We start from the raw sequence: 12,439 nt of genomic DNA on the forward strand, positions 1-12,439 counted from the left end.
ATTATTATTATCTACATCTTTTTTTTTTTTTTTCTTTTTTTGATTTAATTTTTTTTATCATCATAGACAAAATTGTCTCGAGACTTGTCAATTTTGTTGTCAAAGTTCAAGAGTACTTAGTTAATTTTACCGATACATAAGAATATATAAATTTATCTCTCGGTAATATACGAGCGTATTTGTCACACGAAAAACAGAGATTTCTTTAAACATTTTCTATCGGTCTCTATCGTACGTTTTACGAGCGGGCGTTTTCATGTCTCGTTGCTATCAAAATTGTGACATTCACTCTATCTACTCGTCTCCGTTGTTTCTCTCTCTCCCTCTCTCCCTTTTTTTATCACGTTATTGCCGTGTTTTCCTTTTTGTTCTCTTGTTATTTGATGGCTTTGATTTTTTGACAGCAAAAAGTACGGTTATCGATCTCGTCGTCGTTTCTCGTCACGTTTGAATTACCTTCTGAATTTATATGGAGAATGAGAGGTAAAAAGTGAGAGAGAGAGAGAGAGAGAGAAAGAGAAAGAGAGAGAGAGAGAGAGAAAGAGGACTGATAAAGAAAGAGAGATAATAAATCGTTATAAAGATTTACGTCTATTCATTCGCAATGACGAAATTGCGCATTGTCCTGCAGAGTATGAAGAGGAGCAAATAGATTAGGAAAGATGCATGTGTTAGCAGCACTGATCACTATTCATTGTATTATATACATGATATATGTATCGTTACATATGTAGGACTTTTATCGTAGCTCTTTTGAATGTTACTTCGCGTTAATCTTTCTCTCTCTTTCTCTCTCTCTCTCTCTTTCTCTAAACAGAATCGCTGGATCGTTATCACATCGCTACAACTTTGGTGATTAGAGTACAAGAGCATTGGTACGTGTCAATCCTAGTCGCCTCTCTCTCTCTCTCTCTCTCTCTCTCTCTCTCTCTCTCTCTCTCTCTTTCTCTCTCTCTCTGTCTATTTCTATCTCTCGTAGAATAACGTCTATGATTCTTGCTGAGGATGCCCTAATGAAAGCATAAAGAGGGATTGAGATGAAATTACGCAGAAGCTATGTTTCTCCTTGAGTGCCTTTCCTAGTATATTCTACGTTTGTTAATACTATCATAACTTTAAATTACGTATAAATATATATTTACGAGAGACCGTTCATTTTGCACAGCTTGTGATTATTAATTAGAAATAATAGACGATTGCCACGAGATCTTATCGAATTCTTCTGTATTTTTTCCGTGTTTTTCTATTTTTTTTTCCTTTTTTTTCCTTTTTCTCTTTTTTACGAGTAAACCTATACAACAGACAAATAGATATAATGATAAGAATACATGTAAAATTCATTCGCAGCAATCAAAGTGTCACGAAAGGTCGTTTTATTAAAAATTTCACAAATCATGAAGAAGAGAAATATCGATCGATATAATCCGTTAAACGAATTAGAAGTTTTTGAAACGATAGCAAAGCTTGGTTTGCCTAGCTCTAAAAGTCTCATCAATCACTTGGAAATTGCAATCGTTTCGCCATTTCCGCGACAGCGAGCCGGGTGAATTGTAGGCGCGTGAAATCGTTTTCGTTTCGAAAATTTATTGACCCAGGTATAACGATGATAACGACTACGACGATGGCGTGATTCGTTTATGGACCATTTTTTGCTTCGAATAAAAGTTTCTCTCTCTCTCTCTCTCCCTGCCTGTACGTATGTCTATATGTTTGTATACGCATTCAAGTGTCGAATACCTCATGACCAATTAGTATCAATGACGTTTGACCTTCTCGCATATTTATAATCGTCTGCATAAAGACGCGGAGCAGCCAACGACGCGTGGAAATTTGAATAATCAGTCTCGGTCGCGTGGCACACACAACGCATACGCGTAGTCCCGTCCTATGGATTATCTCTCTTCTCGTTTGAGTCACTCTATTCGTCTCTCGGAAAATTTCATTTCGCAACTTGCACCGACGTCTAACGAGCTTTCAGACTTGACGAAGATGAGATCAGAATATTAGATTAAATGTTTGAATTTTGAAAGAGTCTATCCGATTATTGAAATTTGAAATAAGACATTAGAATTTCTCGACATTATCGAAACGAAGGGTTGTTTCGTAACAGTCCCTACAAGTTTCTCCGTACTTTTGGAACATTAACGCTCGGAACAAACCTCGTTCGTGTGCTACTGAGAGAGAGAGAGAGAGAGAGAGAGAGAGAGAGAGAGAGAGAGAGAGAGAGAGAGAGAGACACAGAGATAAAGAGAAAGTGGGAGAGAGAAGATAACTCTGCTAACTACATTACGTTAAAAGTCTCGTTAAACGTGCAGCGAGTTAACCATTAATTAATGTACCGTCCGAACGGCTCATTGGTTTTCGTGTCACACGTACAACGAAAGCTTGCAAACTTTCCAGACTTGTTAGTTAGCCTAATCTTGTAAGTGTATAACTTTTTTGTATATCTCGGCATGTGATTGTTGTCTGAAAATGTTGGACAATATTGTTAAAGTTTTGTTGCGTTAATATTCAAAATCTCCAATGTCGGAAAATAACCCATCGGACGGATTGTTATAAAAATTACCAAAATCAGCCGAGTTAGAAGGAGCTCGATGAGATAGGAAACAATACGAGATTTTCTTCACTCTCGTTTGAGCTTACGTATAAGTCCTTTGTTCTACTTTTTTACGGAAACCCTTAAAAGCAGGAAACGCGGAGAAAACGTAGTCTGTTTCTCTCTCTTTCTCTTTCTTTCTCTCTGTCTATCTATTTCTCTCATCGTTCAACACGTTGCGAAGCGCACAAAATATTCCACGGAAAACGCATCTAATTTTTGGACTTTTTCCAGACGAGTAGAACGAGCGAGAGTCCAAATGAGAGCTAATAACAAAAAAGAAAAAAAGAACAAAAAAAAAAAACTGGCAAAATGTGTAACTAGAATACTTTGAACGTATATTCATCGACAACGTTACGTGTCTTGATAAAAAGTAATCGTACTATGTTAGATCGAAAAGTCGTTGTTAAATATTATTTATTTTTTTCCCATTTTCGTATGTTTCTAATAGTAACGATTTTTCAAATTGTCGAGTCGAGAAATAGAAAGAGAAAAAGAGGATGCATGTGGAAGAAAAGGAAAGAAGATAGAGAACAAGGGTGGCCTGACGAAAGCTTCAGGGGGTTGGGAATTAATCCAGCTCGTGCTGTGAGTAGTCTCCGTATGCAATTCTCGACCCTTCGTCAACCCTTTGCTCTTACATTCCTTTCATTTCCTCTCTTTTTCTCTCTCTCTCTCTCTCTCTCTCTCTCTCTCTCTCTCTCTCTCTCTTTTTCTCTCTATATCTCCTTCTATTTTTCAGATTTCAAGCTCGGGTATAATCCACGTATTCGTCTGTTCATTCTGGTATAATCCACTGACAAAAGACGCGTTAAAAAGCACGAACACATATGCAATTTTGATATTTCAGATGCAGATGACTTCTTTTGGAGGGAAAGAGAGAAAGAGGGCGGGGAGAGGAAGAGAAAACAAATATTGATATTTTTATATTTCGAAATGCATAATGGAATGGTTATTATATAAATTATATCGACGATTTAATTTTAGGACAGGAAAACTAGAAACCAATTTTGTACTAGTCGTTCTCATTCTCGCGAACTCGTCGAGTTCGGTTTTAAACGTCTGTTGGTCAGCCAAATTGAAGGGCGAATGAGAGAAGAAAGGAGGAACGAAATCGTCGGCATTGATGCTCGCAAAGGTCGATCGATTTCCCACCTGGACGTCGTCCAAATTCGTGACATCGACGAAAATGGATTCGGTCCTCTCTCGCGTAAGTGCGCGACGCTCTTCGATGTCCTCTATTTTATCGGTCTGGTTTTAGCTCGAGGGATAGTTGCGAAAAAGAGAATAAGAGACAGAGAGAGAGAGAGAGAGAGAGAGAGAGAGAGAGAGAGAGGAAAAGGAAGAACAGATAAAAAGTGATTCCTATTCTCGTGTATTATTTGCAGCCACATCCATTAAAAGCAAGGAACGTTTAAGGGAAAAATATCTTTTTTGTTTTACACTTTTTCTCATACATATTTATATAGAAATATCGCACAGATAAATATTTCAATCGGATCTCGAAATATTCCCATTCGACGGAATGGAATTTACGTCAAAATTGTTCGATTCGATTGTAATAAATACCAATATAATAAATGCCGAATGACACTTTAACGTAGCTAGGCAACAGCTTATTTGTTGTATTTAAATGCCGAGAAATTAACTTCGACCAATTATCTCTATATTGGGCTTTCTAAGCAATGATATATCGGAGTATTTAATATTTCGTATATAAGAGCTAGTTTAATGAACCGGCAAAGTAATTGGATTCGATCGCATAATCGCTCGATGCTGCGCGCAACCTAAATTCTAAGTATGGAGAAACACGCGACTCTCTCTTTCTCTCTCTCTCTCCTTGGAATATAATGAAATAGGTACTTCCTTTTTTTCTCTTTGTTTATTTTTGCCTTCCTTTTTTTTCTTCCTTTTATTTTCCTTTTTTTTTTTTCCTTTTTTTTTCAACCTTGTCAGCGTGCTATTATTCTTCGAAAGATATAAATGTTTATTACATAATTGATAAAAACCGAAACACTTTATTTAGTTTATCTAATGACAAATATTATGGCAAGAAACTTATCAGATTTTTATTTAATTCCTAACACTCGAGAGATATTAATATTTTTCTATTATTTAATCTGACTTTTGAAAAATCACAACAATTCCACCATTTCTCTTTTTATTACCTTTAAAAACGTATCAAATAGAATCGTCGATATGCAATTCAGAAAGTTCCTATATTATGCCAAAAACGACATCGTTTCGCGTCAGTTCGGAGAACGTACCGAACTCGACCTCGACCTCGGATAATCGTAGATCCTTTCTCCTTTAGCTTTATTATCCGATAAACTACGTTCCGTACGGGAAGAAATGGCAAAAGAGAAGGAGGAGGAGGAGAAGAAGAAAAACGAAAAGAAATGAAAAAGGGAGAATCGAAGTAAACTCTACGACTATAATACGTAGGTTTCTTCTCGAAAATATTACATATTCTTCTTCTTCCTTTCTCTCTCTCTCTCTCTCTCACACACACACACACACACACACACACACACACACACACACACACACACTTGCACTTTTTTGTCCAGCGAAATGAGAGAAGAAAGAAAGACGAAAAAAACAAAAAAAGAAAAGAGGAACGAACCACAAGCCATTCTCTCGGTAAGAGAGGTCAGGAGAGGATGGTAGTCACGAGTCGTGGAGTATAAAAGTCTACGGTGAGGGCGAGGGTGCTCGTAAATCAGAGGGAGGATGCCTCTCCGAGTCATAATTTATCGTTGTCGAGCTTCCGAAAACAACGAGCCTCGTTGTTTCGTAAGGGAGCCCTTCGTCCGAAGCACCAAGTTTAATTGAAGTTCCGAGAGGATAATGTTGCAGGATATCGAGGAAACTAGGTAATAGAGGGGGAGAGAGAGAGAGAGAGAGAGAAGATTGATAAGATATTCTCAAGGGTCTTAATTCGACGTGAATGAGATCGTGTAAAAGGAATTCGTCAATTAACAAAATTGCTGATTGAATATCTCTATTTTATCTACTTTAATAATTTCTTTTTATTTATTTTTCCTTATTTTTTTATTTTTTTATTTTTTTTTTTTCATAGGTAAAAGATCACACCTGCAAGGAGAAAGAATACATTTTATTACTTTCTCTTTTGTTTTACTTTTAATTTAGAGGACATCACTTTTTAATTGATATAATGCGTTTATTACTTTACGTCAGTTTGCGTCTTATCTGTACATTATCATCCTTCAAGATGTATTGTTTTTAATATGTTTGGAAGATATATGACTAACGTTAACCTCGGAGAAAGATAGATGGATAGATAAAGTTAAAAGAGAGAAAGAGATAGAGAGAGAAAGGAAGGAAGAAAGAAAGGAGGATATCGTCGTTGGTGGTAGACGTCTGGTACATAACATACAATTCAATTTATATGCAACGTATCGAGCGTGCTCTTCATTATTCAGAACTCTATGGTGGAAGTTAAAAATTGTGCGAGACACTTTAAGTGGAAAAAGTTTGAACGCGAACATGGCTCGTATACATATAGAATGTACATATATAAACGCTCGCATTGGGAGGAAGCGATAAAGTTTTCTTAGGAAATAAAAGAGAGATGATTGATAGGCTTATCTCGTGTCCGTCTTTTATGACGTTATCCACTTTGTATTCATCGCATCAAACTGTTCATATGGTATCATTCATCATGGCTCTTCTTCGAACATCTGCCGACGTTTCGTATTTTCTTATCGAAGAATTTACGTTTTTAAAAATCCTCTTGTAAAAGATCTTTTTGTTAATGTTTCGCGTCGATAATTATCGAGAGAATCTTCTTCATCGCGGAGTACATTTTCTCTATAGTATTAGCTCTTTCTCTTTTTTTTTTTTTTTTTTTTTTTTTTTTTTTTTTTTTTCTATGGAAACTTGTTGTTTGGTAGTAGTTATTGTCCTCCGTAGTAGGCAGGCAATTCGAGCCAAGCCAAGCCACAAGCAGGAACGATACGAAGGCAATAATACCATTGAAAATACGATTCTGTCAGGGATTTTCCTGGCCTTTTCTCTTCTCTATCCGATAGCTGCCTTGCACCATTCACCTCTACTATTATCCGGTTCATATCCGCCTTATTATAGTTCTTCCTCGTATTTCAGTTCGTAGTTTGCGCGTGTGTAGTAAACGTGCACCGTACATCATCCACCGTGATTTAGAATTCTCTACGAGATAATAAAAGCATTTTGTTCTCGTTGAGCGGCAACGAGCACTTGATCGCCCATCCCTTAACTTTTCTATTCCTACTGGCTAATTATACGAGTTCGAAAGTCATGAATTATGAAGGATATCCTCGTAATTGTTCACCGAGGCGTGTCTTCTCATTCATTCGTCCGCTCGTTCGTTCGTTCATTCATTTTTGCACTCTTTAATTTTTCTTCTCTTTTTTTCTCTCTCTTTACTTTTTTTTTTTAAGTTTTAATTCGAGCTTGTTGCAAAGTCACGACAACGTACTCGAGCATACGAGTTAGAGAAAGAGGGAGGGAGGGAGGGAGAGAGAGAGAGAGAGAGGTGGAACGGAATAAAAGGGAGAGGAACGATATCATTAAATCGGGCTCGAGTGAAATTGCTTTTTGCAGGGCGTTGCGCGAAAGGAGTCCGACCACGACCCTCTCTCCTCTTCCTCCCCAAACCGAGCACATTTTTGTCCCTTTCTTTCGTTCTCTCATTTTTTCCTTCCATCTATCCTTCCTTCCTTCCTTCCTTCCTTCCTTCCTTCCTTCCTTCATTATCGAGCTTATTTTTGCGCCAAGTCGGTGACGTGCGCTCGTTGTATTAAGCTCGCGTATTAAGCTCTCCTACGATTGTAATCGTTTCGTTCCATGCTACTAACACAGAAAGAGAGATCTTGAAAAAGCTCCATCTTTTCTGTTTTCTTCTTTATTATTTAAGAGGAGAAAAGAGAATTATTTTCATTTCTATTATTAATATTGCATATAATGGTGTTACGAGAGTACGAAAAAATATTTTATTATCGATTTTATTCTCCTCTTCTTCCTTCACCTCTTTTTACGTTTTCGTTATCACGCACTCAAAGAGTACACAATTATCATCATTATTATTATTATTAATGTTATTATATACGTGATAGCAAAACAATGGAAATTTATTTTATTATCGATAACCACTTAGAAGGGATAAAAAGTAGATACAATTTTTGTCCTATATTTTTTTCTTCCTTTTTTTTCTCTTTCTTTTCTTTCTCTTTTTTTTTTTTTTTTTTTTTTTTTTTTTATCGCCTTCACCGTATCCGATATTTATTGCGCTAATAAAACAAATGACATAGAATGTACATGTACACACATACACCAACGGTGGTCTAACTAGGTATGTTTCTTTATGTTTACGCGTTCATCGTGTAATTCTGTTTTCTTTTTTCTGTTTCAGAGGAGTAGAAAAAGAGAGCGAAGGCGTACTTTATTGGAAAAGACTGCTGGATTGTTTACTTTGACGAAGCGTAAGTTTTTCTTTTCCCCTACGTTCGTGTTTTGTTATATTTATATATATATATATATATATATATATATATATATACAGACTATCATATGTTCGATATAGTTTGCTATCGCGCCTTAGAGAAAAAAACTTTATCTTCGGTTGTTCCTGCATAATTAAGATAATAGTTTACTCGGTTCTCAACATTCTACGTTCCTTACGTTCTTCTCTTCACTATTTCTCATCGAGTCGTACGGTTAATAGAAAATAGAGAGTTGAGAACACTTTTTACGCGTTATCGCGTAAAACATTTGAAACGATAATCGTTATGCTATGTAACGCTATATTTTACAAGCGTCTGGTAAATACGTCACCGAAGACTATAAGAAAGGAAACGATACTCGGACAAAGTTAATAACGATCCAATGAATTTTATAAGGAGGAAAGAAGACTCGATGAAACGCGTTTGTTATGTTGTATGTGTGTATACATGTGTGTGTGTGTGTGTGTGTGTTCTACGAGAGAGAGAGAGAGAGAGAGAGAGAGAGAGAGAGAGAGAGTGTTCGAAGATCCTTGTATATGCGTTTATGTGTGTGAAATAGAAAGAAAAGATCTTGAAAGAAAATTGACGAGTAGGAAGAAAATACTCCTCTCGATCGGCGATTTTCTCAGAGAAAGAGAGAGGTAGATAGATAAAGAGAAAAAGGATGGCCAAGTAATCCCAGTTCGAATCTCAGGTGGATCTCGACGTCTTTGCTCCATTACCCGTTCGACTGCGGCCCGTTCCACTGAAAAGAAAAGGCGATTGATACGAAATACTCCATAAGAATCCAATCTCAGAAATGGCAAGAGGCAAAGTTCGCTCGGTGTGTTGGACCTACCAGAAATAGTAGCATAAAAATAGTAACAGTAATACCGATCGCTTTCCTCTTCCATCGGTTAACTTTCTTCCACGCTTTTTCTCGACTTTTCCTTTATTTTCTTATATCTTTACTTTTTCATTCTTTTTCTCTTGCTTTTTTTTTTCTTCATCGAAGAAAGCTTTAGATTGGATTTAGAATCTCTTCTTCTCTTCTTTCTTTTCATTTTTTTTTTCTTTCTTTTTTAACTTATTTTCTCTCTCTCTCTCTCTCTCTCTCTCACCCTCCACCCATTCGTCTCTTTTTTTCCTTTCTTATTGTTTTTGGAACGATCAGACCTCGTTTTTCAGTTTGACGATTTTTCCAAATTTACCAAACGTTATTCTTCTTTAAATAGTTCGAAGAAAAGTTCATTCCATTTCTGAAACGAGATTCGTGTGTGAGATTCTTCTGAATGGAGAGAAAAAGAAAACGAAAAGGACACGTTTCTACCTTCTCTCGAGCTTAACTCGATCCATTATTTATGCTGTGAACACGTTCACGCATACAAGCGTACGAATGGGGAATATTGTATAGAAACGTGTTTGGTGGTGCGCGTGTACGCGCGTGTGTCTGTGTGTGCGTCGACTTCGTCGATCTGCTCTCCGTATCGCGATCATTCGGACGCACAGATCGCATTTCCCGGTAATTCGTCGTTTCCTTCATTTTCTCCTTCCCTCTTTGCGACACGGTGCCCTGTATATTCTCCAGCTTGCATGCACACACAGATCTATACGTGACTCGATGAGATATTACATATATACAGAGTGCATCATCCTACTACATCAGGGCCGCATTCGACGCACGCAATAAAATGGATTTCTCTTATTTTTATCGAGAAACGACGTACCTTCCAAATGTTTCCATCTCGTCTACGTTTCAATTTTTCCTTCCGAGAGACCGGGATTTTTCTCGTCTTTTTTTTTTTTTCCTTTTTCTCTCTCTCTTTCTTTCTTTCTTTCTTTCTTTCTTTCATTCGTTTCTTTTTCTTTTTTTATACGAAAATAAGAAGAGAAAAATGCAAGATTTTTCTGATGCGTATATGCACGCGTCGTTTGCGCGTGCTATAGATGAAGAGTTACTTGAAAAATGACTCTAGCATGATTCAAAGAGAATAATGCTAGAAATGTTCTTTTCGAGCTCGTCGATGCGCGAACGAGCGTCTCGTTCTATTAAATCGAATCGATCTTTAAATTTATCGACTACCTACGAAACGATGTTTCGTAAGTGTGTACATATCGCTAATATGTTTTGTTCGATATCGATAGACGAGAGAATATATGTATATATGTATGTGTATGTATATATATATATATATATATATATATATATATATATATATATATCTGTTCGAGATCTCGGTATGCCCTGTATACGTAGGATGAATGGTGCAACTCTATTTGGACGGTTAGCTCGTGCAATTGTGCTCGTGCATTCGGAGGATACGTGCAATTTGAGATAATGTCGTTTCTCGTAGAGTCGTGCTCGTAACGTCGACTTGCACGACGTTCCACTCGTATTACGATTCTCTTTTTCTAGCTCTTACTGCATGTATATCTTTCTTTTATTTTGCGATTGGTCGAATTGAAAATTGGAGTGAACATCGTAGATTATCTTTTCTAATCTAATCGAAGGTGATAACAAATTTCATAGCAAAAGTATTATCTTTCGAAACATATTTATTATATGTTAGCTGATACGTAAATGTATGTTCGAGCTTAATGGGAATTTGAATTTTTTTTCTTTTTTCTTTTTTAATTTCTTTTTTTTCCTCGATTTAAATCGTTAAGGGATATGCATTAAGGGAAAAGAGACTAATTATTTTCATATTCCTTATCGCTCGCGTATCTTATCTCTTTACGGTTAGGTTGACGTAGACACGGTCGATAATTTTACGTGGAAACATTGTCATCGTGAAACGAATCTTAAAGGCAAACAATTACATCGAATAAAGTTACGACGTCTTCGTAAAAGGGACTCGAAGATCCAGGAGGGTTTGCTTCTTTTTATTTCCTATCGCGACTTGAAAAATGTCCAAAAATTGAAGAAAATGGTGAGGAATGAAATCGAAGAAATGCGCGGACATAGCAATCTCGAGGTATAACCTTGGAGCATACATTATAAGCGAACATTCACACGGCCCTGAGAAACAAATTACACGTACGACCTAGCTTCTGACCACCGCCGGGTGGCACGCAATTTAATCCGATCCGTGGCAACTCTATTCCCTTGGAGAAACCGCGCTCTTCCAACTCTTCCAACTTCCTCTCGGAGTAATTGCAACGTGACTCCGACGACCCTTTTCAAAATTACTTTCAAATCTTGCAAAATTTTCTTTTGCGAACGAGCCATTTAGCCAAAGAACATTTTTCAATCTTAAAATGATCCCTTAATCGAGCATAGATTGTATTTATTATTTATTACAGGCAACGTCGATCGTACAATTTTCTTTTTTTTTTTTTTTTCATCTACAGCATCAATTAATTCCCGAGGGAAAAAAAAAGAATCCATTCGTCGAAGATTAGACTTTGATTTCTTATTTTCATCTTGTCCTTGCGTTATAAACGAAAATTCAGGACGATCTTTTTAGGAGTTCTTCCTAGCTCACCTTCGACATTTCTCCTGGGTCAGCTACTTTTATTAAAGATTGAAAAACGTTATCTCGGTCGGACAGATAAATAGTAAGATACCACGTAGAGTTCTTTAAAATGAACTTTATCGTACTTTTAGTTACACGAGCTCCCTTTCTCTCTCTCAGTTTTAATTTCGTTTTCAATATCTCGCCAAGGTTCCGTTTCCCCTCTCAACTTTCGCACTCAACCTTTCCCGTGCTCGTTACAAATGGTATTCGGGATCGAGTTGAATGAAGTTCAACCCCTGAGGGAACTCGACGGTTGCTCGTTAATAAGGCCATCCGTTAAAGTCCTTGTACTTTTGGGCCACGTTGATCGGGAAGAAGAGGAAACGAGGAAACTGAGACCACGATCGATCGAGAGATAAAAAAGTGAAAGAAAATTTATCGATTTTACGACAGTCTTTCAAAGAGAAGATCTTTTTTTTTTTTTTTTTTATTTCGTTTTTCCAAGATTTGCCAGAATATTTCGAACTATTTTCTCTCCCCCTCTCCTCCCCCCCTCTCTCTCTCTCTTCCTTGTGTGTTTGAGAAATTCCAAAGGTAGTCGGGAAACGTTTAGGGCATTTATCGTGACTTCAAAACGTTCCTAAAGGATGATTGAAATCCAATACGGATTCGAAAGACGTTTCCACGTTTCGTATACTCGAGGAAATTCCTTCTGGCTGCTATGTGAAAAAGAAAGAAAGAAGAGTGAGGGAGAGAGAGAGAGAGAGGGAGAGGGAGAGAAAGAAATAGATAGAAAAGTTTTCTTATCGTTTTCGAACGATACCTCGTATAATCTCGAGTTCATTGGTAGAAATGTTTTCCGAGTACTTTTCAGTTATTCGTCCACTTTATCGTTTCTTCCC

The 12,439-nt window shown here is 37.0% G+C and overlaps 1 protein-coding gene across 11 annotated transcripts in view; it reads left to right on the top strand.

Annotated features, from left to right (window-relative positions):
• LOC118448876 (beta-1,4-N-acetylgalactosaminyltransferase bre-4) overlaps positions 1-12,439 on the top strand; it is a 68,578-nt gene that overhangs the window by 13,054 nt on the left and 43,085 nt on the right. For 9 of the 11 annotated variants that reach the window (XM_035882775.2, XM_085660706.1, XM_035882774.2 and 6 more), the window contains one exon: positions 8,010-8,079. Coding sequence is in view for 1 of the 11 variants with exons in the window: in XM_085660704.1 (XP_085516830.1) it covers positions 3,786-3,806; positions 8,010-8,079 (91 nt within the window). In the remaining 10 variants the exon portion in view is untranslated. Of the gene's footprint in view, positions 1-2,403; positions 2,423-3,770; positions 3,807-8,009; positions 8,080-12,439 lie in introns of those variants that run through there. The other 2 variants (XM_085660709.1, XM_085660704.1) reach the window with 2 other exon arrangements.

This window comes from Vespa mandarinia, chromosome 12 (assembly GCF_050613455.1).
Source record: "Vespa mandarinia isolate Hongniang chromosome 12, ASM5061345v1, whole genome shotgun sequence".
In the NCBI taxonomy this organism is placed as follows: domain Eukaryota; kingdom Metazoa; phylum Arthropoda; class Insecta; order Hymenoptera; family Vespidae; genus Vespa; species Vespa mandarinia.